This window comes from Medicago truncatula, chromosome 5 (assembly GCF_003473485.1).
Source record: "Medicago truncatula cultivar Jemalong A17 chromosome 5, MtrunA17r5.0-ANR, whole genome shotgun sequence".
In the NCBI taxonomy this organism is placed as follows: domain Eukaryota; kingdom Viridiplantae; phylum Streptophyta; class Magnoliopsida; order Fabales; family Fabaceae; genus Medicago; species Medicago truncatula.
Genome location: NC_053046.1, coordinates 2,724,710 through 2,749,700, shown reverse-complemented (window position 1 = coordinate 2,749,700; position 24,991 = coordinate 2,724,710). Strand labels below are relative to the sequence as shown.

Below are 24,991 nucleotides of genomic sequence, written 5' to 3'. Positions count from 1 at the left end.
AGATATGAACAAGTGTTAGAATGAACAAATGATGTAAATTTTTCCAAAATTTAAACTTCAGAAAGTCTAGATGGAATTATATAGCTTTTTCTCTATCTTATTTGAGATGAAATTCCTAATCTATACTGAGAATTATACTCAATCAAAACCAAAAGGTAACAAACTGCAAGACAGGTTAAATGATGGGAAGCCCTTGTATTTAATATCATAGACATGTAAAAACAAGGCTATAACATCAACAACAAGAAAAGGAAAAAAGAAACATCCAATAAATATCTACTAACTATATGCATCCAAATGTCTCAAGTTTTTCCAGTTATTGATAAATTTAGTTTTTAGTATTTATTTAATTATATGAAGGATCATTATGATAGTTAAGATAAATAATTGAGGGATCGATTTGACAATGTATAAATTTATAATTACTTTCATTTTTTTTAAAAATCCAATATTTTAAAGAACTTTTTGATCAATTTCATTCCTGAATACATCACACCATCACCGTTAACGGTGAGACTTGACAGAAGGACAAAATTGATCTATGTTTGAAAATTCAGACATTTTAACTATTTCAAAAAATTTAGGAATGAAATTGACCGGTGCGTACAAATTAAAGGACAAAAAAACCTATTCACTCGTTGCAATATATATGGGTTTGGATTCAATTTCAAATTTATATTTCTTATTTATTCACTGTGAGGGTAAAATTCTAATCGCTAGCCATCACAACGATTATTACACTTACATTCAGTTTCTCTTGCCTCCATTATAGACTAATTAATGGGTTGTCTGATTGGATTAGTCCAAAAATTATACACGTTAAATAGTTTTTTTTTTTTTTTGAGGAAGGAAATAGACTTTTGAAATAAATGATTATTTTACACTTCTTGAAATAATGAAAATAACAAAAAAAATATATTTGTATTGTTTTTGAAAACATCTCTAACTAACATATTTTTGTTGGAAGCCTCTAATATGGTCCCTAATATTTAAGGTTCACCCATGGTCCCCTGTTCGGCTTGAACCCACTGACCACCACAACAGTGTCACATCTTTAAACACAAGATCTATTCCCATCAAAACTAATAGACAATAGATCAATCAAATTCTCTCAATTTTTATTTTCTGCCTTTTCTTAAGAAAAACTAATCCAAGAAAACAAAGAAGCAGACCATAGTTGATTATCAATCCACTTCTCTCTATGTACCAAAACTTGTTGCTCAGGTGCAACAACAACTTAGTATAATAGGAAGAAAAGAAAGAAAAAAGGACGCATGCTGATCTTCTACCCCCATTATGCGGTCCCCGTATTACTTGCGAGGTGGTTTAGTGGTGAAAACATGATCACCACCGTTTCCTCTAGTGGTCTCTTTGCATCTATAGTATTATTATTTACAATATTTTAATTTTATTTTTTCTATTAAATAATTATTAAAAGCTTATAAGTCTTTCCTTCCCTAAAAAAAAAAAAAATCATAAGTCTTTCCTTGTAAGAAGAATTATAAAAAAGACTCAACGTTTTCTGTTGATACAGTACAAAATGCAATCGGTCTCATATGTTTGCAGCTCTACTAATCGTAACCTGCTATAGCAAGTAAGTTGTTGAGGTGCACCAATGGTCCTTTTAAATTGAGGTCCATATTAGGGGCACCCATTTTTGTTTACACTGACCAACTTCAAAAGTTTATCATCTTACAAACAAGTTAAAATTAACACATATGCTAGGTACAACAAAAATACTTTTACAAAATATGGGGAATAAATAGTAGTTTAGTTTTACTTCAAAAGCTAGTAATTTTTCAAAATACAAAAATACTAGCATCACAATTTTTTTTTAGGAGATACTTTAAAAGTTAATTAAAAGTACATATTTTTATTTCAAATATCAAATAATAATAATTAAAGTTAGAAAACAAAATAGTCTTTTGTTAGGAGTTTTGACAGAATGGGCTGTACATGCTTAAAACTCTTAATTTGAATGAATGATTCTTAACACTATTTTATCCAACTAAATATACCAAAATCCTTCCTACTTCTGTCACCTTTATAAAGTTAGAGTTGACTACCTAAATTGACTCCATCTTCATCCTAATTATTTCAGATGGTGTGACGTGCAAATAGATGGCTTACAATGACAAGGATGAAAGATGAAAATTTCCCATTAAGAATGACCGAGACAACAAAATAATAATCAATTGAATCAATGTAATGACCAATGACTACCTACTATGCATTATCTTTTTATGCATATAGAAATGGAGAAAGACTTTGCAGTTCAACACGTCTCCTAGTTGCTCTTCTAAACGGCTTTCGATTTCTCCACCTTAGACATTCTATCCCATTGGGATACCTAAAATTACTACCATCTTCATTCCTAGATGCAAACATGATGCAAGTGTGACTCGGCACATCCCTCTTCTGTTTCTTTCTAGGGTTTGTATGCCTGGGAGAAGGGGTTTTAGGCTCCTCAAGTTTCCCACTAGTTAATCTGCAAAACATAAACTATAATCATTAAGAAGTACCAAACAGTAAGCAAATTGATGCTAATAAATGACAGCTCTAGTAGATGGTTGAAATACAACATAGAAAAATTTAAACAGGGAATGAAGGTTATACATAAAAATGTAAATCAATGCCTGATAACATTCACCACCATACAGAGTGGCATATAAGAAGGTACACCAGCTGTTAACTAACAAATTTTATTAAACATTTATTCACAATTTCTACAATGGAACGAGTCTTTCTGCTGGTAATCCAGACATGAAAACTAGTATTCCGTGGGACATGCTTGCTAAAAAGTAAATCTCGAGCAAAACAAAATTAAAAGCCCTAACGAAAACATACAATAGTAACTCTTTAACTAATTAGAGGAGCGTGCAATAATCTAACCTGTCATGGTTAGTAGGCAATGTTGTACACGGGATACACGCAGGGCAAATGTACATATCTTGCGTGCATGATAATTTCATACAATCAAAGTGATACCACTCACTACATTGATAACACGCAATCATCCTTCCGGGATCAAAGGGCGTTCGACAAATGCAGTAAAGCATGCATCGAGCTCTTAACATCTGTTATGAATAAAAACAATACTTGATTAGGGCGTCACGTCAAAAACATGTAAATAAATGACATTTCAATCATACAATAATGACTCAGGGTGTAAGCAGGTTGGGTTCCGTTTGGGAGAAAATGGGTTGAGATCCATTAAGAAAAGCTTCGGGTTGGGTTATCAGCTCAAGATATCTTTCAATTTTTTAAAAAATTAAAATTGAAAAGCTATAAAAAAAAAAATCAAGAGAAAAATTTAAAATTTATAAGTTGGGTCAGGTTTGAGGATTTAAATTGACTCAAGACTCGACCTAGATTGCGTACATCCCCGTATCACTTGAAGTTAACCAACCACCCAAACCAAACTAGTTTTTTACGACGGATCATAAGGTTGACCAGATTTAGTGGTCAGTTCAAACCCACTTACACTTGATAGAAATGATAGCCACTTACCCTGAGTTCCTCATTTACATCAACAGGCAAGTTTTCACCTTCCGCTAAAAGTTCATATACTTTATCTAGGCTATGTGCTCCTGAATCATTTGATGCCTGTCCATGATATATAAATAGTTAAAATCTGGAATGGAGAGAGAAAGGATGCGGATTATGACAATAGTACGCTCCGAACCTTTTTGGCTATTTCTACCCAGTGCATGACCAAGCAATTCATATTTGTAAGTTTCAGCATGTAGTGATCTTTGGGTGATATTTCCATAGACATACCCTGCCATGTACTTGGACCTTTCAGTTTTATTGGCAATAAATGTTATAAAAGAAATAAAGTACTTGAAATAAAATAACGGGACAGGCTACATCCTGTTCTTGCCAAGCAAAAAACATAAAAACTTGGACAACATGGTATACCTCTTTCAGATGTTTCTGAATCTGTTCAATACTGGGCTTTTGTACACCACTTAATAATATATTGACTTGAATTTTCCACAAGTATTTTGCTAATGCCAGCTCAAGGTCACATTTATCACCTTGATCATAGACACCAGCCACTTTGCTAGCCTACATATAAAACATATTCAATAAGCAAAACCACCACAATTTAACGACCATGTGTTCCAGTTGAGAAAAATAAGATCAAAATCATTTTCAATAGTAACACAACATTATCGCAGGGTATAGAGGATTCAGACAGCATATCCAAGAATAATACAACATACAACATTTTCTACATAGATAGTTGAAATCGTTAAAGAAAATAAACTGTCAAAAATAAATAACCTGCCTTTATAGCAATGGTCAATTTTTCAGAGATGATGGTAATATCTTCGTTGACATAAGCTGAAGAAAGGTTCACTATTTCTCTCAATCCAGATTTGCATGCAAAGGCCTTCTCAATAAGTTGGTTCAGAAGATATTTTTCGTCAATCCTGATATACAAGATACACAAATAAATGAATTGCAGGTTATAGCATGTTACAAATAAACTAATCGCTCATATGAAAAATTCACCAAAAACTGGAACATAAGAGCAGACTAGAACCAAAACCCAAGACATTGTAACTTCAAGGGACTGTGTTCAAATCCCATCAAGGACTGATGTAAAATTATCATTAGTGCCACCACTATTAATAATAATTCCATCTTCCCTCTTCTTTTTTTATAAAAAATTAAAAAAAAATTAAAAAAAAAATCCCTAGAAAATAAAAAGCTGAAAAAACCTTGCAGTAACCATGAGTATTCTACATAAAAGATTCTCTCATAAGTTGAAATCAACTTCTAAACCCCATTTGAATCATAAGCTCTATCATTTAACTTCTCCGTAAACACCTAAGAACTTACAAGGCTTTCTCATTGAGTTTGAAACTACTAATTGCAATTAAAAAAAAACTTGTGTAAGCTAGAAGCTTATCCAAATTTGGCCTTGGCCTCAGCAGAGTAACAATAAATTGTATCAAAAAAATTAATGCCAATAAGTCAATAATCCAAGAAGCAAATAAAGATTTTATGAGAATCATATATTACCACAGACAGAAATGTTCAGCATCAGAAAGAAGTTTGACAAGAATGTTCAATTCAATATGCTTCTCAAACCTCTGCATAAACCAAAAAAAATAGTAAGACAATATGTGTTTCCGCAAAAGAAAAGAAACTACTGAACTACAATAATAATGAGACATAATATCCTACCAGGAGGGAACTTCCATTTGAATATTGAGATTTCGCCTTCAAAATTTCACAGTAAGAGCACTTATAATTTCTGAGGCCAGCGTCTTTTGATGTTAGTCCAATGCACCGCAAGTGATAGCTGTTCATATAAAAGATAAATCAAAGTTTATTTGCAAAATATTGAAGCACGGAAAACATAAATTAAAGTAAACCATTCATAAAGGAACCAAAAGAACAATGAATTTATATAAAAATGAAGAGTAGGATCCAATCTTCATTTTGTTCTTTGCGAAGACACCAAAGTAATAAAACCATCCATCTATGTAAAGCTTAAATGTTAAAAATATTTTGGTACTGTTGATTTTTATTTTACTAATAGGTGAATGGTTATCATTTAATGAAAGCCGTGTTGTTTGACTTTCTACTAGTATTAAAATTTGCACATATTAAATTTCATCTTCGACTGTAAAATATTTTTAATTCATATTAATGTAATATTATTATTATTATTATTAATAATCTGAAATTGATTATTACAAATTTTTAAGTTTAATTAACGTGATTATATTAAAATTATACTCCCTCCGTTTCAAAATGAGTGTCGTTTTAACCAAAAAAACTTGTTTCAAAATGAATGTCACTTTCACTTTCCAATGCAATAATAACTTTTTCTTTTCAATTGTACCCTTCAATTAAAACTATGTTACACTACTTCCAAAGTATTATTTTTTCTTTAATGAAAAACAAACCAATAGTTGATTAGGATAATTTGGTAAAATTGCTATGACGTTTGACTACTTTATTTCATTCCTTAATCTGTATGCAATTGGCTAAAGCGACAATCATTTTGAAACGGATGGAGTATCGAATACAAACTGTTTAGATAAACCGCAGCTGAATTTTCACACGAACACAACCTAAATAATTTACAGTTATGAAATGAAAAAAAAAATTAAATGGAAAGAAATTAAAAGAAAAGATTTTAAGGTAGTTAGACACCAAACTACAAAAGTTTTAGTACTAAATGGAGTAAGTCAGATTAGATGCCTTTATTAAATGATATGTGATCTGACTTTTGGTACGTAAACTAGTAAAAGTTGAAAGGTACCATAGAAATTATCTAGAAACAAGGTAATAGGTACTTTACCAGTCCATACAAGTAGAACAAGTAAGAAATTTCTGGTCATCAGAGTCAACAAAGCAGCAGTTACATAGGTTCGGTTCCTTCTGATTTTGCAACTTTCCGTATATGTACAGTGATCTATCTAGATTCTGTTTTACCTGAAAATCATCACGCAAAGTCCTAAGTGTACTTAATATGCAAATGGACCACAGGAAAAAATGTCAAAATCAAAACCTTCTGCAGTGCATGAAGCAGCGAATTTTCTTTTTGGAATAAAGCTCCAATATTATCCATGCATTTTTTCATCCAATTTTCCACCTTTTCAACTTCAGATAATATTAATTCAAGTTCTGAGCAACTAAAGGCAATGGTGTCTCCACGCTCCTGAGTTTAAGCAAATAAATGTAAGCACTATGCATGTGAGCCAGGGATATGTCATGTCCTACTAAATAAAGCACAAACTACAATAGGCTTCATGATAGTTATGAAAGCTTTCACTTCTAATATTTGAATTTCAAATACCTGACTAAACAAATAAGCCTGATATCCCAATGTTAACATATAGTGAATGGAGAATAAAATGAAACTCACGCACACATGATATAAAGTGAAGAAAGAGAAGTTAATATCACAAATCTTAAGGCTTTTAAGGTAATTCCTGAATGAGATAAAGTGAAGAAAGAGAACTATAACTCTAAAAATTCACATGAAATTAGAAGGAAGCTTTTTACAATGACTGCCACTTTTTAGAAATGTCATAGCAACATAACGACCCAAAAAATAGGTTATAGATATGCAATGCACCCTAAATCAATCAATTGGTACATTTAGAAAATATACCTTGAGCTGCAATAATGATGACCAAGTTCGATCCCTAGAACTTAGGTTAAAAAATTGCCGCACTTGCTCTTGCCACGACCTAAAATCAAATACATTACATAGGTATGTCAAATATTTAAAACACAAAAATTAGAAAAGCACAAATCTTCATTGAATTAATTGATAATGATGTACACAGGCAATATATTCCAGATCAAGATGGCTTAGACAGAAAACTAAACAAACATCAGAAAGAACTATTAGAAGGCATAAAATCTTTAGAGCATGGCCTCAATAATAAGTTACAAAAAATATAGAAGTGTAAAACCTAACTACCCAGGAATTTGATTGAAACCCATGATGAAGAAAGAAGACCTTACAAGGCAATGATAGTTGAAGAGACATCTAAAAAACACCAAAAGAAGGATGAATTTCCATTTAGAAGATTGAAACTAATTACACCAACATCACATATTATCTTAATTCTACAACCAACAAATAAGACATACCTATGTTTTCCAATGGCTTCCTCAAGTTGACAATTTACTTCCGTAAAGGTCATTTTAGTAGCCTGCAGATATAAGTTATAGATGTAAGCTGTTGATAGCAAAACAGTTTTAATCAAGTACTATAATTAAGAACTTGCTAAGAAGTTTTCTCTTGAACCTTATGTCCCCTCAAAAGTCTCTGAATCAATTATTCAGCCTAGTTGTAATGGATCGATAAAAGTATTTGTAAATTTAATTGAGGATGATGCTCATTGATATAAGCTTTTTGAAACTTTTGCACAAACATATGGTTGCAAATTAGAAATTTTCCAAAAAAACTAAGCCTGGTAAAAAGTCGGTTTGAGATGCAGCATGAAGTATACCTACATCTAGGCTTTAGCACTATAATACTTTCTGTCAATAACTCAATTTAAGAAACCCCAACTCGCCTTGTCATAATGTTTATCCAAAACCAACTGAAAAATTAAAACCACATTTCTCCTTATAATATTGTCCACAACTTCATTTACTATTATACACTTCCTTTCTTTTTACCCCTAAAAAAGGGTCAAATACCTATCAAGGATATATATTTACAAGCTTAAAATTATTACGCAAGTGTTATTCCTCTTCTACCAATGAATAAATAGAACATAATAAGGCGCTATATAAAAAATTAAACAGAAAATTACACAAAAGCGTGCCTGATAATCAGTAAGAATATCTTCAATATCAGTCAGTTTAAATCTTCTAGAACTGCAAGGTCTAGAAATCCCCTCTAACGCTCTCCTAAGCCATTCAACCCCATCAACCAGTACTTTCAATAGAGCACCAGAAACAGAGGAATGAGATAGGCCTTTCACAACTTCCAAAACATCCTGCAGGATTGGCAACCACCTCTTATAAATAATAGGTACTAAGAAAAACATATGCAATTCTTTAAAAAAGAAGAAATTCAGTAAGATGACGAGAAAAAACTACACAGATAAGGAGCATAAGGAATCTCGCTCAATAAAGAACAAAGCAGAGACATTAAATTAAATGGAATGAAACAAAGATCAAGTCCAGTAAAAAGTACATGTGTTGTACACCAAATAGATGCCAGACACCTAATCCAATCACAATAAAATATATTGCTTGCTATGTATATTTTAGAAGTGAGAGAGAAATAAATAAATAAAAAATAAATAAAAAGAAATTTTAAAAAAAAAACTTCCAGAAGGAAAACAAATTCATCAAGCAGTGATCCATAAGAAAAAACAGAGATTATGGCTACACAGTATGGTGTCACTCTCATTGAATCCCAACAAGGTAAAACTGACATTATATGGAGCATGAAACCAGGTATAATGAATGAAGCTATATAACCAGTGTCGAGAGGTATTGTTGGAAGAAAGTGCAAGCAGCATAGTCAAACAGAGAGGGGTGGGTAGAGCCGCAGCTCTGTGCAAATACAATATTTGGGAACATAAAATATGACTTAGTATAGAGAAACAGTAACCTCTAAACAAGGAGAATGATTGCAGAAACATAGGGCTCTTTTGCACCACTCCAGTGTAGAACAAGATGCTTGAAGTTTTGAAATGTCATTGAAGTCAAAACCAAGAGATACACCAGATGTTATGGCGGACTGGATTCTTGCAATCAAATCTTCCACTTTAAACAATAAACCACTGCTTATCCCATGAACAGTGGTATCCAATTCAAATAAGCACCGCCCATCATCAAGTAAAGAACGTGCTTCACACTCCCATTTTTTGCAGTCATTCAAAACTAATTCAAGTGTCCTTCTTTCTTCCAAAGATACTTTAAGATGCTTTGATTGAGAAACCAACAACTAAAAGAAGAAAATCAAATTGTCATATTTACTGTATATATTTGCAGCAAAGGAAAAAGTGTAAAACAAACAGGACAAAACATGAACCTGCAAGTCCTCAACTTTCCGCACAGAGTTTGACACACAATTAGAAGAGGCTAAATATGGCTTTGAATTCCTTAACCAGGAATTAGCTTCTAATAACGCTTTGTTAACATCATCAAGTGAAGCAAGAATTACAAATATATTTTCTGAAGCTCTGCAAAACACCAGCATATGCACAAAATATCATCAGCCAAAATAAGCTTGTCAAAGTTACTAAAGATAAAATACGCATCTCAAAAACTGTTGAACCTTATCATGTCCTCAAAGTCAGAAATAGAAGCCTCAGCTGAAAGAATCGCTCCAGCCCTTTCCTCCCAACGCATGGCGACACCAAGCACACAAGACAGACTGATGAATTGTTTCTCTCCCTCAATTTCTAGCCTTAAGAATCAATAACAAAAGCAAGAAGTTGAATAAAATAAATATAAGAATAAGCCAATTAAAACAAGGAAAAGGAAGCAAAAATTACATGGCGGCCTCCTTTAGCAGTTGCTGAATGGATTCGAGGGGCATCTTAGAATCATGTGCCTGTACCAATTTCACGTGGTTTCATTCAGTTCTCAATGTTGTAAGAATTGCTTGAGCATTTAATATTACAAAATAGGCTAGCCTCTGTATACTAGGAAGCCCTTATCTATCAATAGCTTTTTTAAAAGAAATAAAGAGCGATGTGAACGAAAAGCACCAGTAGGAACAATAATTTTACCTTCAAAGCTTTCTGTCGGCAACTAGCCTTCTTCAGCTCAATCTTAACTATAGGCAACTCGTCAACTGTAAAGCATAAGTGAAACCTTAAGAACTGTAAATTGACAAGAAAATAAACAATTGCACGGGCATTCGAAAGATCCAGACTAAAATGATCCACAATACCTTGAATTTTCAAAGATAAACCTTCTTCAAGAATGCTCTTCAATTCATCAACTGGATTATGCTGATCTTCCTGTCTGTGAACTCTCCCTAAAACATCATTAAAGTGAGAAACCCATAACACAGCATCTGAATGGTAATTCCTTAGTAGCCTCAACTGTGGTACATCAACTGTAAAACTGTCCCATTCCTTAAGAAGCAAACCAACATTCTGCATATTTCCATAGTTAATCAAGCTATGTTTTTTAACCCTCGCAGAAAATGAAACAAGATGAAGATACAGATGCAAACCTTGAGATTCATAGGACCTTCTAACATGCAACGACATTGGGAACTACAAGATTCTGCCTGATTTAATAGATTCTGAAGGGCATCTATCTCTGGGAGTTGAACTTGAAGATCTGCAATCTATTGAACCCAAGAATATCATATTTAATCCTTAAGTGACTCATTTGATGCATGATACATGAGCATGTCTGAGAATCATGACATTACGCACACAGTCTAATTATTCCATGAAATAAAAAGACAAAAGGATTCAATGAATGTCAAACAGACTCAATAATACATGATTTGTGCACATAATTATATTTAGGGCTAAAGGTGTTTTGCCCCCTGTAATATAGGTCATTTCCGGTTTTCACCCCTGTAAAATTTTTTTTTTTTTTTTTTTAGAATACCCCCTAATAGGTCATGAAAAAACGATTTTTTTTTTTGTGCAGATATTTTTCGTTTTTTTATGACCTATTAGGGGGTATTCCAAAAAAAAAGATATTTTACAGGGGGTAAATAAAAAAAATATTTTACAGGGAGAAAACCGGATATGACCTATATTACAGGGGGTAAAGCACCATTAACCCTTATATTTATATTATGTCACTGTTAGAGTATATGAAAAGTATCTTAAAATATCTAAAATTGTATCCTAAGAGCAATTTAGTTTGCCCCTAGGGAGTACATATTGGCTTCCATATTTCCATGTATATCATAAGAAATGAGATCAATTTATGGGGATTGTTGCGAATTTGATGAAAAAATCACACCAATAACAAACTTGATGTGTATAGCAAGGGATAATCAAGCAACCAAAACAAAGTGTATGGAACAATTATAAACACAAGCCAAAAGTAGAAAACAGCGAAAGAAAAAGGAAGAGAGAACACAAAAGAATTTGTTGACCCAGTTCGGTCCAAATTGACCTAGTCTGGGGGAGAGAGCAGCCCTCCGTTTCACTATATGATGAGTAATCTTACAAAAGAGATATCAATGGGTTACAAGAATAAATCACCCGCCTAATTCTACCAATCTCTTCCCGTAACCAAGAGACTCAATCCTAATGGTGTTTCCCAAGGTGAATCATCCCTCAAACCCTAGTGTTTGCTCCCTCTATCTCAAGGTTTACACTGATACAATGTCTATATTTATAGTAAAAGAATCCTCAATAAACTTGGAACAAATCTAGGCCCGAAAATACGTTTCTGTTTTATTTCCTGCTGTCAAAATCGGCCACCAAATGCTCCAAATTGGCCACCGATTTTTGCCGAACCTGAAGCTCAAATAAAACAGGTCAAAATCGGCCACCGTGCCCTGAAACCGATTTTCAGCTTCCAGAATTCCAATTTCTTCAATTTTGAGGCACTTTCACAGCTGGGATTATATAGACATTGGGAGCAACCCTACCTTATATCATAGATAAGTCAGAGAGAGAAAAGTCGTTGCAAGATCAAGTGCAGAAGCATAATATCAAGCCATGGTGTCAGCTATTGGTGTGCTCATCTTGGCTCAACATACTTCAGGAGCCTATATTTGGGACAATTACGGAGAAGACACTTTTTTCTTAATGGTGTTAGGGAGAAGACGCTGATTTTTTATAATCAAACTACACTTCATGTTACATCAAATCAAGTCACAATAAGCACATACAGATAGAATACGCGACGTGTCAGATTTGAGAGAGATGTCACCACTGACTTTATCAGTTCAAAAGATTACGGCCCAGCTTTAATTAACTTCTAACTTATATAAAAGCTTCTCAATTAAAATAAATTTATAGCTCTCCACTAACAGCAGAGTACTTGTAGACATTTATGGAGAAGGAAATTTGCTCTTGACATCTAAGAAGAGAAAGACATGCTCGACCGTAAACCAAACAACGAAATTAAATGAGCGTTTCTGAAAGAACTGAGGCAAAAAATAATTTCGAATTAAACAAAAAATTATTGTTTGGAAACTCATTCATTCATTCTATCTTGTAAGATTCTTTTAATATTTCATTTTTCATAAGTGCTTCACGAAAAAGTTTACCCTAACTTACTCTAATTGACAGGTGTTTGTTAAATATATAAGGGGTCCTCATATAAGCTATATATGTAACAAGCTTGGTGCATATAATCAAATGCTCCAGCTTGAGGGGAAGTTAGAAATAATGCAAAACAGCATAGCTATGGCTGCACAATATCTGGTTAATATAGTTTATATAAATAAGATAACGGTAATCTTATAAATATAATTATGTGCACAATATCTGGTCCTCATATTTCATTTATCTCTTTCTCAACAATTTCATTTTATATTATTATATAAAACACAAATGCAACTGCTAGCTGTCACACATGAACTTAAGCTTTTGTTGACATTTGCACCAACAACTAAACATACAGCAAACTTTATATTAACAGGAACAAGTATTGTGAAATTAAAAAGGCCAGCTTAAATGTACCCCATTTTCAGTGTTTTTCTTACCTCTGATTTTAACTTGTAGAGAACATCAACGTCTAATTCAGCAGGATCTCTAGCTGAGATGCAATTTCTGACACTATCCATCCATGTCTGATTGATATAAAAAAAAAAAAAAAAAAATTCATGAGTGATATAAAAAGTAATACACTGAATTAATCAGCAAGCTTAGACCCTATAGTAAGCAACTTCCCAAGTACAAAAAGAGAGGCAGTTAAGAACATTATTCAAACCTTAAGATTGTACTATGTAATAGAGGTAAAGTCATGCAAACAAAGATATATACAAATCAGATGAACTCTTTCTTAGTCACTTGTTCGATCCTCTCGTCTTTTGTGGGATAGAATGTACCTTTGTATTTTTTCAATAGTTAAGCCCATTTATGGGGAAAGGAAGCAATCCTGATATTATTGTTGCCTTACATTTATGGAGGTGATTTCTTGCTCTCTTATAAGCAATATTGTTTTATTCTATTAATGAACTGTAAAGATAAAGAACAAAATACACACACACACACGTGTGTGTGTGTGTGTGTGTTAGGTTTTGATATGGGCCTGACTCATCCTTACAAAACCAGCTTGTATGGTGAGGGGTGCCACTCTATAAATTCTTATCAGGAGCCATATCCTTTCTATGTGCACTTGGTTTTTTCCTAATACACCCCCTCACACCAAGCACTGTTGGGCTTGATGCGTTTATATAAATGATGGGTGGCCCGATCAAAAGGTTCTGATACCAATTAGGTTTTGATATTAGGCCTAACTCATCCTTACAAAACAAGCTTGTAAGATGAGCGATGCCACTCTTTATAAACTCTTATCAAGAGTCATATTCCTTTTTATGTAGGAATTGGGTTTTTCCCAATATAATTATTTAAAACAGGAGGATGACATAAAAGCCTCCTCAATATGAACTCATGCCTTTAAAACCGTCTAATCTAGTCCCTACTCCCAAACACCTTGGTTAAAGATCTATAATAGTGTGTTTGGATGGGGGAATGTTTTGAGGGAATGTAATGTTTTGAGGGAATTCAACTACTTTGAGGTGAATCTAAAGGTTTCAATATTGATCCACACCTTCTCAAAGGTAAATAATCTGTATCAAGGCAATGCAAGATATCCAGGTGAAGATGCGCAAATATCTCCTCAGGTGCTTGGTTACAAAAAATATGTCTAGTCTTGAAAAAATAACAAGTTCTCTTCTAGTGCAAAAGCTTCATCACCACATTTAGTCAATCCTTTTATCTTTCAGGCCACCATAATTTACAGAAATTTCAAGTCTTTATTTCTTGAAGTGCTATTTTCTGTTAACAGGAGAATTCAGAGACTCATCCTCACCATCTTCATATCATAGGGATGAACAATATCAATGGGTACAAACTAACCTGGCATGACAATCAGAGATGTGTCGCTTATTACCAGAAATAGCTATGGCACATTGACACTTCTAGATTGTTTTCATTATTAACAACATCTAAACTAGCAGCAGCAACTTTCCAGCTCGGATTTAATTTCATACATAAGAAAGCCTTTTCCTAGTGTTCTAAGCAAATGCATTCCTGCACTGTATTTAATCACAGAAATATACAACAGAAAAATGAACAGTCAGCTGCAATCTCTGTTCTAAACCAAAAGCAGGTCATTCCTTTTTCTTCCTTTTGGGTTTAGGGTTTATGGCGAGTAGGGAATGTGTAAAATATTGGAGGGTAAAGATGGTTTTTTCTGGCTATTTCAAGTTAACACACACTATAAAAAGTGCATCAACTATTTCCTAACCTCTAAATGTGTGTTTGGAAACATAGAATATCATGGTGTGACGGTGCCACCGCGTGCTTCATTCAAAGCTATACCTACGAAAGGTTATACATTATGGGGTGAAGGGATTGGTGTCGTGATTTTAAAGGCATTCTTATTATAAAAAATAAAATAAAAAAGAATAAATCATTTTGAGAGAAATAAGTGATTCCATTACCAAACATCAGCAAAAGAAATTGAACATTAATCATAGAATTACAAGGGTACAAAAAAACCATCAAACTAATATGTCCGGCAACATCTACCTTGGTTGATGAAATTTTCCCTTTTAATTTTTTAGTCTCTTTCACGTAGATGGGTAAGCCACGAGCTCTAGAGTATAGAAGTTCCAACTCAGATATCTGAAACAAATTATATCAATCAAATTGAATGGACCGGAAAGAAGAATCAAGATATCATATTATCATCAAATTTCATAATGCTAGCAAGAAAAAATGCTTATCCGATATATTTACCAAAAAAATATATATTCACAAAATATAAGGACCAAATTCTTCTGCTTTTTTGTTTGAGAAAAATAGCTATTTGGTTAAAATAATCTTTTAAAAAATTTATAAGAATTTTGTGGGGGAAAAACCAAACAAAAGAAACACTGTTCTAAAGCTTTTCTTATAGGCTAAAATTGTAGCCTCTATAAGAAGCTCTAAAAACAACTTTACCAGAGTCACTTTCTACTAAAAAAATAGTAATACAAATTTCCTATAGTTAATATAGCATCTAAAAAACGATTTGCAAGAACTATGCAAGACTATTGAAGGGGGAAAATAAATAAAAGTAATAATAATAAACTAAATTTGTTTAATGCTTTTATAATAGCCTAAAAAAAGTAACCTCTCAAAGAAGTTTTAACAAAAATTATATCACAGAATCACTTTTTATATATATTATAAAATAAAAAGAAAGAAAGAAAAAGTACGTTGGAGCACATTGACAAAGCAGTCTCAATCTCCTGAAGTAACGATCTTGCTTCTTCAGCATATTCCTGCAGCAGAACAAGTTAAAACGATAAATAAATGACAGTTAATTGCAACCATCAAAACAACATAACATTTTATTGTCAAAGCACCTTCAGTTTATGATAATGGGGCTCATTGCATGGTACAGGGTTAAATCTCAGAAACTCTTCAACGTATTCTAAATTAACTTTCTTTAAACTTGAGTCCCGATGACTCAACCACAACTCAATTTTTGTCACACAATCTTTTATCCCTTCTGCCCATTTCTGAGCTTCAGTCAAACTCTTTACCATATCCCGAACCTACATCCCAAAACAAAGTGGAATTTAGTAGTGAAGTGCAGAATGTTTTAATTGACACACCTACAAAAGACATAACTAGAACTCACAGAATCCATCTCGGAACCAGCCCAAAGAAACTGTTCAGCTTTCCTTAGTGCGGTAATAGATGCATCAGTCACAAAAACATTCTGAAGAATAGTACTAGATTGCAGAAGCCATTCTGTAGCAAGTTGGGTGAAAGTAATGGAGCTACCATTCACCTGTACAGAACTAGGAGTCTCAGAGACTATAGTACCTTTTTTTAATAAATACATGTATATATCCATAACAATGCCATCATTATATTATTATTCCATAAAATTTAACAGTGTCACCGTATAGCACTAACAGAAGAGCAGCATGGTCAAAGATATAGAAGCAGAAGGACATTGAATCTTTTGATTTTCAGAAAGATAAATCTAAGTGTAAACATTATTGTAATTTGGTGTGGGGATTTGCATATATATGACCTTTTTTGTCAAAGCACTCAGACATGAAGACTGCCTTTTTACATTTCTACTCTCAGCTTTTTCTTCAGAAGTATATTTGTCAATAGAAAATGCCAAGTCATACAATTCACCAAGAGAATGACGGTAGAGAAGACGAAGTTTAGCAGTTTTGCACTCACAAAGGTGTTCCCAGTGCTACACAAGAGAAAACTGAATTCAGTCTATAAAATGGAAAACATAGGTAAGGGAATAAACCACGATTATTCAAATCCTAGAAATCTTGACCATAATTGTAAAAATTGACAAAGGGCAGTAGTTTCATTTTCTAGGGTATGCTGTATATAATTTTAAATCACACGCTCTTCTAATGAAACAATTAGAGAAAACTTATCCGACAATTTTCTATCTGCTTTAAATTCATAGTCTTACTTGAAAAATTAATTAATTGGGAATTATAAACATACTTGTGTTTGTAAATCTATATTAACAATCACAAGGTTCCTAATTATGCAAATCCAGAAAATAATAGGGATCCACGTATCTGTCATACAACAATTTTTCCCTGATTGACACCAGTTCAACAGCACCAACCAAGCATTTTTGTGCAAGTATGGGTTGGTTATATTAAGCAATCGACTCCACGATTTGCTATGATGTATTAGTCCTAATCAGCACTAGTACCAAATTTGTAAAAATACAAGCAGTGCATTCCCCTTATCTCATTTTACATGAGATGTAAGCACACAACCAGAATCTCAGAAGGCGGAGAATACTGCAGTCAAGCACCCTCATAAAGGTGCTTAAATATCTACGTCATTCCTCCAATCACGAGTTGAAACTACTAATATGCATCCTTAACAGCAAAAATGGATACACATACATTTTCTATGCCAATTTGTATATAAAACTTTTTTCCAAAATCCTGACATTGATGGCAATAGAGAAAGATGAATGCTTCATGGCAATTAAACACAACTTCAATAACCTCAATCACACTCATTTACCTCCAGACACACAAAAGATGATGGCCTGCAACTGCATACAACTGCAGAGAGATAGAGATATTGCTGGCAAATAATGCATGCTGGATCCTATAAAAGACAACAGCGAATAAGACCAAAAAGATCAAAATAAAGAATTATCATTGCATGCTATGATATGAATCGTGATAGGTTACAAAACAAACCGTACATCTTCAGTTCCTACATATTGGGGACATTTCCGAGGAGCTAAACGAGAAGATTTAACGATACCACTTCTCCAAAGTTTCTCCCTCCAAGATTTTTCTCTATCTGATATTTTCAGCAATTCCATTTTCAAATAAGAGGACCCTCTGCTATCAACATCACCATACTGAACATTGAAAATCAAGAAGTAAGAGAGTCTGCAACATTGATCAAAAACTAAACTAGTAAACTATAATAATAATAGTAATAATACAAAAGCATTGGTGCACTCTGTTTTAAGTATGAGTAGGATAAGAAATCCTCTTTAAAAACATTTGCACAAAAACACGCACAGCACTGATTGCAGTGATCTGTCAGATACTCTTTTACATGTGTAAAAGAGACATTAAAAACACTTATGTTGGAGTAGTTCAGTTTGCTAGTATGATTTCATTATAATTATAAAAATTTATAAAAATGGTACCATGTTTGATGAATTGTAGAAGGAAATGGTGAAAACAAAAACTTCGCAAAATATTGGACAGAAGAAGAGAACTATAGCAAGATGGCCTTTAGTGATCATGATGAATAAATAATACAGGCCATCTCGGTTTTTTAAATCTCATCAAGATATTATCATTTCAACAAATGCAATATCCTCAAAACAAGTGCAAACCTGGGCTACTGCACAAAGAAGCTCCTCGTGAGACAATACAGCTGTTTTGTGATACCGCTTATAGAGATCAGCTCCAAATGTACCGTGTGGTAGCCAGTCAGCTGGAGCAAAATTGACTGCCTCTGCACAATTAAGGCCTAAAAACACAAACAAAGAATACAAACGACATACCTTAGATTGTATTTAAGCTGGTAATTTTGGATGGAGACAGAATGTAACTTCTTACCAAGATTGAAACCACCATGGTAAGCTCTGGGGAAAGTAATAACAAAATTTCCAGGCTCCTGGAGAACATTAACAATCAAAAGAAACATGCCAACGACTTAATACATCGAAAGAGGAGATGATGAGAAATAAAAGCAGTAGAGCTGCAGTATAGATTTCCTGGAGAACATGCAACGAAGTACAGTGAAAAGGAACTATCATAAGTTTGGACCGCAAATGAATTTGTAATTAAACATGCAACGAAGTACAGAGAAAAGGAGCTATCATAAGTTTGGACCGTGAATGAATTTGTATGTAAGCATGCAACGAAGTACGGTGAAAAGGAGCTATCATAAGTTTGTGTTGAAATTGGGGCCTAACTCATCCTTACAAAACCGGCTTATAAGGTGAGGAGTGCCTCCTCCTTATAAACTCTTATCAAGAGTCATATTTATCCAATCTGGGACTTGGGTATTTCCCAATACACCCCCTCACGCCCAGCACTATGGGGCTTGGTGCATGTATATAACTGGTGGGTGGCCCGATCGATAGCCTCTGATACCATGTTGAAATTGGGGCCTAACTCATCCTTACAAAACCAGCTTATAAGGTGAGGAGTGTCTCCTCTTTATAAACTTTTATCAACAGTAATATCTATTCGATGGGGGACTTTGGTTTTTCCCAAGAGTTTGGAACGCAAATGAATTTATAATAAACTACAATGGCAGCCCACAATACTCCCGCAAGTTCAATTATAAATGTCCACTAAATGTGGAGTGCTTATTTCTATACCATGTGATATAATACTACCTCAAGTCTTTTTTCATGAGGAACAAAAGACCAAATGATCATAAATGTACCCACAGTACTTATCAAATGTTTAAAGGAGTTGATAATAAATGTTTTTACAAAAATGCCCACAGTACTTATCAAATACATCCACTTACACAAGAAATAAGTAGATTTCTAGTTAACATAACAAAGTGCATAAAATTTCCAACAATTAATACTCCGGAAAACTTGCCTGTGTTTCTTATAATTAGGTTTAGGACCAAGTAAATTGTTCAATTCCTTCTTATAAAAAGGACCGATGGGGTACAATTTACATCGGTGTAATGAATTTTTCTTCTAATTATATGATTTTAACGTAATCTTGTATTTACAACTGCAAACTACAAATTCACCAATGATGAGCTAGATATATGAAACCTGAAGTGTGCTGTAGACAGGAACTCCATTTTCTTGCAAGACAGATGGGTTTAACATAGTAACAAGCTGAAAAAGCAGATCAGGCTGTGCATCGAAAAGGTCAGGAAGGCTGCTTCTCATCACCTACAAGGAAATGAATTATTTTATGACATTGGTCAACAAACATTTATCCAGTCAAACACGTACAAACTTCAACTGTCAACACATTCTTCAGGGCCGGTTTGGTTTCAAAAATTGTTTTCTGCTTTTATTTTCTTTTTTAATTAATTAGAAAACTGACACCTTTCACTTTGTTTTCTGTTTTAAAATTTTACAGGGAACAGCAAAAACAAAAACAAAAATGGTTTCACTACACGAAACAAAATGAAAACAAAGTCAGAGATTTGCAATTAAAAGTGCAAACAGGAAATGGAAAGAGAAAATGTTTCCTCAAATCAAACTCACAAACCCACCAGTATATGAGCATTATACGATCAAATATAGTCCCAAAGAATTTTGTCCAGATAATATATAACATGAAATAAAGGAACGAATTCGCATAGAATGAAATATGGGCAGTACTACCAAAAAATTAAATCAAAACAAAATTTGGTTGTCCTTGTAGTATTGAACAGTGATAATCAAAAGATTCATGAATAGGAAGAAAAAAAGCTCATTTTCTATATACATGTAAGGTAAAATAATTTCACAATCACATTTAGCATAACTGCATCTTATTTTCAATAGAAATCTTTTTTGGCAAAATGTAGCTGTCCAAGTTTAAATAATTTTGATTGTCTGTATTAGCTTATTTGTAATTGTACAGCTGTAATTTTAATATCATTGTAAAATTATGTAAGATTTAAATGATGTATCGGCAAGGGATGGAAGATTATGGCAGACGGCCAAAACTCCTCCATATAAATAGGGTGTTGCAACGTATGGCGGATAGAATAGGCGTTGTAGCCTATGGTGGTTGGCACAGAATCTTCCAAGCCATGAAGGAAAATTGATAGCGAGGAGGTCAACCATGTCGTGGTTATTCCAACTCTTGTTTTGTTCTTCTAAATAAAAAATAAAATTATTTCAATGGATGAGTAGAATCCATCAGATAATATTGCCTTTCTATCTTAATTACTTCACTTCCTTGGCTAGTCATGCAAATGCATCATGTGCACCCACGGCTACCGAGTGAATATATATGTCTGTGCAAAAAGACACTAGCCGGGGTTCTATATAAAATAAATTTGGATGGTTACTACATAAACCTTTAATACGACAAGTTTGAGGTTGAAAGAAACAGACAAAATTTAAGTGAAAATTACATGTTTTTGGGTAGGAAAAAAACTGGAAGAAGTATTGGTGTACATATAGAACAAGAGCCCAAGACCTACCTTCTCAAATGCCCTGGCTTGACTACCAGGAACACTGTACCAGCATTTTGGCTCACCCCTAGAACAAAAGAAATTAGAATCAACATTATAAAACAGATACAATGAAGTGGCAGTAGTAACTAGAATCCAAATATATTTTAGAAAAAAACCTAAAGACCAGAACAGATTGCAAACACTAGCAGTTAATTTCCATATTATGGGCTCAGGGATAAGCAAATCCAACGAAAAACAGAGTAAAAAAGAAGTTGAGAGCCACATATAAACCTTTGGTAAAATGAATCCGAGTCTCCAGAAACTATTGAGCTTTCCAATGGGGAAAAAATATCAGTAGTCCTATACTAGTCTCTTTGTTTAAAATGTGCTTTGGAAAACTAAATTTTCTCATTTGTGGAGGCCGGAATCTTAACCAAATGGTCATTAAATAAGTAGAATTTGCCATCAGAATGTAGAACAGTAGAAGCAATACAAAACTAAACCAGAATGGTATGTTTCTGAGGGAGGAGAAAACCTCCCAAGTTCTAACAAAAAATTTGAAATTAAAGGGGATATAAGGATGTCATAAAAAATCATTTGCTTCTTTCTTTCTATTTTGGTTACTCAGAAACTAGACATTAATGTAACTTCAATAAAAGTTTCAGTTGATGATTAGATGATTCACCTTCTTGTTGCTATATAACTTTGGAAGATTGTATTTTCCATGTGTAATTAGGCATGTTCAAAAGAGTAACTGTTACAACGTTGTTGCAAAGCCAAGAACGAGAGGAAGGGGTTCGGATAAAAAAAATTGGAGAACTGCTACTACCTTTTCAATTTCATATAAGACATCAGATTACTTCTTGGCTCCCATGTTATGCAAGGTAAGATTTAGGCTTAGTAGATGGAGAGTATTTCATGATATTTTAGACTTCGTGCTTCTTTGCCTATATTTATGCTAGTTTTTTGTATTAGCCCATCAGTTTCTCGGTGGAAACGGGCCGGATTAGTCAGGGGTTCAATCAGAAGGTAAGTAAAGTCTTAACAGGGGTCTAGGATTTAAGTAAAGCCTTAAGTAGAATTGTTTCAACCTGAGCTGAAGTTCATTAACCAGTCGGTTACCTAATACTTATGCTATCGAAACAGCAAGTCCAAGTGGTACATCAGAATTCAGAAGTACACTACGACCAACAAGTTAAACACAATAAAAAATTCACAGATATAACCAAATCTAACTCCTGTGATCAACAACAAACAACCAAGCCTTATCCCACTAAGTGGGCTCGGCTACATGAATCAAACGATGCCATAGTGTTCTATCTGTCTTTCTCCAACTCATTCATCTCTAGATCCTTCTTAATAGTTTCTCTTATAGTTTTTCTAGGTCTTCCCCTGACTCTAGTGATTTGACTCTCCTCCATCTGATCTACTCTCCTTCATACAGAATCCACAGGTCTTCTCTCTACATGCCCAAACCACCTAAGTCTAGTCTCTACCATCTTTTAGACTATAGGTGCTACCCCAACTCTCTGATGTTGTCATTTCTAATTCTACCCCGTCTAGTCTTACCTAAATCTAACTCATGTGATCATGTTATAATAATTTAACATGTCCACTTCATAAATTGCTGTGATTCCTCCGCCACATCACTTAGATTTTGCCTATTTTACATACATGAAAACAGGCAAATATTCCAGACGAAAAAGGTTTTAATAAAACAAAAACTAAATTATGAATTGATGGTGTTCGTGATTAATATATATTACAGAAAATAATTCAATTAAAAATTGAAAACAGGGATAAAATAAAATTAAAACATACCAGTGTAGATAATTCATTGAATAAAAGCAGTGATCCTCGAAATGCCAACAGAAGGATGAGAATAGCATTCCAATATACAGCCAGGGTACCATAACACCAGTAATATTGTGATGAACAGCTCGAAGCATTGAGCCTTTTAACTTGGGCAAGTTATTCAGATTCCATGGGTTAGTTGAGTATTCTTGCCATAACTTATCATCAATAGATTGTGGTTTCTGTTTCTGATTGGTTTCATTTGGAAAACCACTCCCATAGATAGATGTATCCAAATCATTTCCATACATAACCTCAACCTCACCGACCGACCCCTCCACAATCTCCCAGAATTTCTTCTCTATTTGCACCCTTGAAACGGGTCCCTGTCCAAACCATCTCCTCCTCGACCTATCTGCAATGCGTCTAAAAGTTTCCAGCGAATATTGCTTCCCCGGCACAAAACCAAAGCTCTCCCTATCCGAACTCAGACAATTGAAACAATACCAGTTTCCCAACGGAATTTGCTTCAACGGCGGTGAAAGACAATAAATATGCCACCCTTTATCACACCTATCACACAAAAGCATCACCTCCCCATGCAACCCACTTTTACATTGCTCGCAAATCTGATCACGGCTTTCATCTTTCACTTTCCGATCCTTCACTTTCAAATCCTTAATTTTCATATCATCAACAACCCCGTGATGCTTCTTAGACACCGAACTCTCCACCCCTTGATCACTCTTACTCTTACAACTCCCACTCGTGCTCGTACCTTTACTAACCTTATTACAAAAAACCTCATAATCATAAAGATGCTCTCTATACAACTGACACAAAACATGCTTAGCACAATCGGAAATCTTCCCATTACACCTCACAAACCTTGCAACCTCCCCCCATTTCTTCCCATCAACAACCTTATCATAACCACCAAACCTCTTAACGCCATTAAACACCTTACACAAATCCAAATCCTCCCCTTCAAAAACCACCCTCTTCTTAACCTTCTTCCCACAATAATCCCTCAAAAACCTACCATACTCCAACTCAAACGTCTTCGAATCACACGCAGCAGGACGAACCTGAAGCTTATGAATCGCCTGTGTTTTCGTCGGAAAAGTAAAAGAATCTAGATCCAATGCAAAAGGAGGTTTCCAATTATTCGGTGGAACAATTCTACAAATACCATAGGGTTCAGCTTCAGGTCTAATCTTATGAATAAATTCTAAAGGATCTTTGAATTCATCTTCGGTTGGATAATAAACAGGTGCTGAAGGTATAGTTGGAGATGAAATTGGAAGATTTTGACCTAATACACGTTTTTCTACAGACCTAGGGTTTCCTTTTCCCATCACTGTTGTTGTTACTGTTATGAATAATCTAATGCGAATTCATAGATAGATATAATAACTATAGAGGAAAATGATGAAGTAAATAGCAGAGAGAGAGAGAGAGAGATTGAAGAACCTTTTCCGTACGAAGGAGAAGAGAGTCAATGAGAGTGGAAATGGGGGGGTGTATGGATAAATGTAGAGCTGGAGACTTTGAATGTGGTAATAGTAAATTCAACTGTACTTTTCTTTTCTATTTCAATCCATTCAATTAAAATATAAGTAAATATGGAAATGCCAAGTACTAATGCCTAGATTCACTTTCCATTTTTTGTCCAAAAGGAAAGAAATTTACTTCTTTCTCTAAAAAGCTGTGGCAAAGAAAACATTAATAATTTTATCAACATGAAAAGAAAAATAATTAAAATAATTTTATTATTAATTTTTAGTAAAAATCTAAAACTAATATACTATCTCTTTATTTAAATAAAAAAAATAAAGATTCCAATATTAATGATTTTAAAATAATTCATCGAGTCAAAGACATAAAGTCGAACGCATAGAAAATTACCCTATTAAGGTTATACC

General features: G+C 33.8%; 1 protein-coding gene across 4 annotated transcripts; it reads right to left on the bottom strand.

Moving 5' to 3' along the window:
• Positions 1-1,951: 1,951 nt before the first annotated feature.
• On the bottom strand, positions 1,952-24,623 carry LOC11429104 (lysine-specific demethylase 5B). Of its 4 annotated transcripts, none has more exons than XM_024784366.2 (33): positions 23,094-24,622; positions 21,300-21,357; positions 19,927-20,049; positions 18,740-18,797; positions 18,514-18,650; positions 17,863-18,024; positions 17,676-17,762; positions 16,693-16,866; positions 16,291-16,443; positions 16,013-16,204; positions 15,863-15,928; positions 15,192-15,287; positions 13,139-13,225; positions 10,688-10,804; positions 10,400-10,607; positions 10,236-10,300; positions 9,999-10,057; positions 9,779-9,910; positions 9,533-9,683; positions 9,110-9,445; positions 8,301-8,486; positions 7,630-7,691; positions 7,142-7,220; positions 6,536-6,685; positions 6,326-6,459; positions 5,200-5,317; positions 5,035-5,105; positions 4,295-4,439; positions 3,922-4,071; positions 3,686-3,781; positions 3,511-3,606; positions 2,893-3,077; positions 1,952-2,488 (listed from the first exon to the last, which is right to left on the bottom strand). In XM_024784366.2, the coding sequence occupies exons 1-33, from the start codon at positions 24,422-24,424 to the stop codon at positions 2,242-2,244; spliced, it is 5,511 nt and encodes a 1,836-aa protein (XP_024640134.1). In that variant the 5' UTR covers positions 24,425-24,622; the 3' UTR covers positions 1,952-2,241. The 4 variants fall into 4 exon arrangements, with proteins under 4 accessions (XP_024640134.1, XP_003611093.1, XP_024640135.1 ...); XM_003611045.3 differs by having other exon boundaries at positions 8,313-8,486; positions 23,094-24,424; XM_024784367.2 differs by lacking the exon at positions 16,693-16,866 and having other exon boundaries at positions 23,094-24,623.
• Between the last annotated feature and the right edge of the window lie 368 nt (positions 24,624-24,991).

Excerpts from the sequence above, each read along its gene's own strand:
- LOC11429104 (XM_024784366.2), bottom strand. The coding sequence starts at position 24,424 with ATGGGAAAAGGAAACCCTAGGTCTGTAGAAAAACGTGTATTAGGTCAA. Across the intron at positions 18,025-18,513 it reads TTCTTTGTGCAGTAGCCCAG|TATGGTGATGTTGATAGCAG; the intron begins GTTTGCACTTGT and ends TTCAATGTTCAG. Across the intron at positions 10,805-13,138 it reads TCTACAAGTTAAAATCAGAG|ATTGCAGATCTTCAAGTTCA; the intron begins GTAAGAAAAACA and ends TGGGTTCAATAG.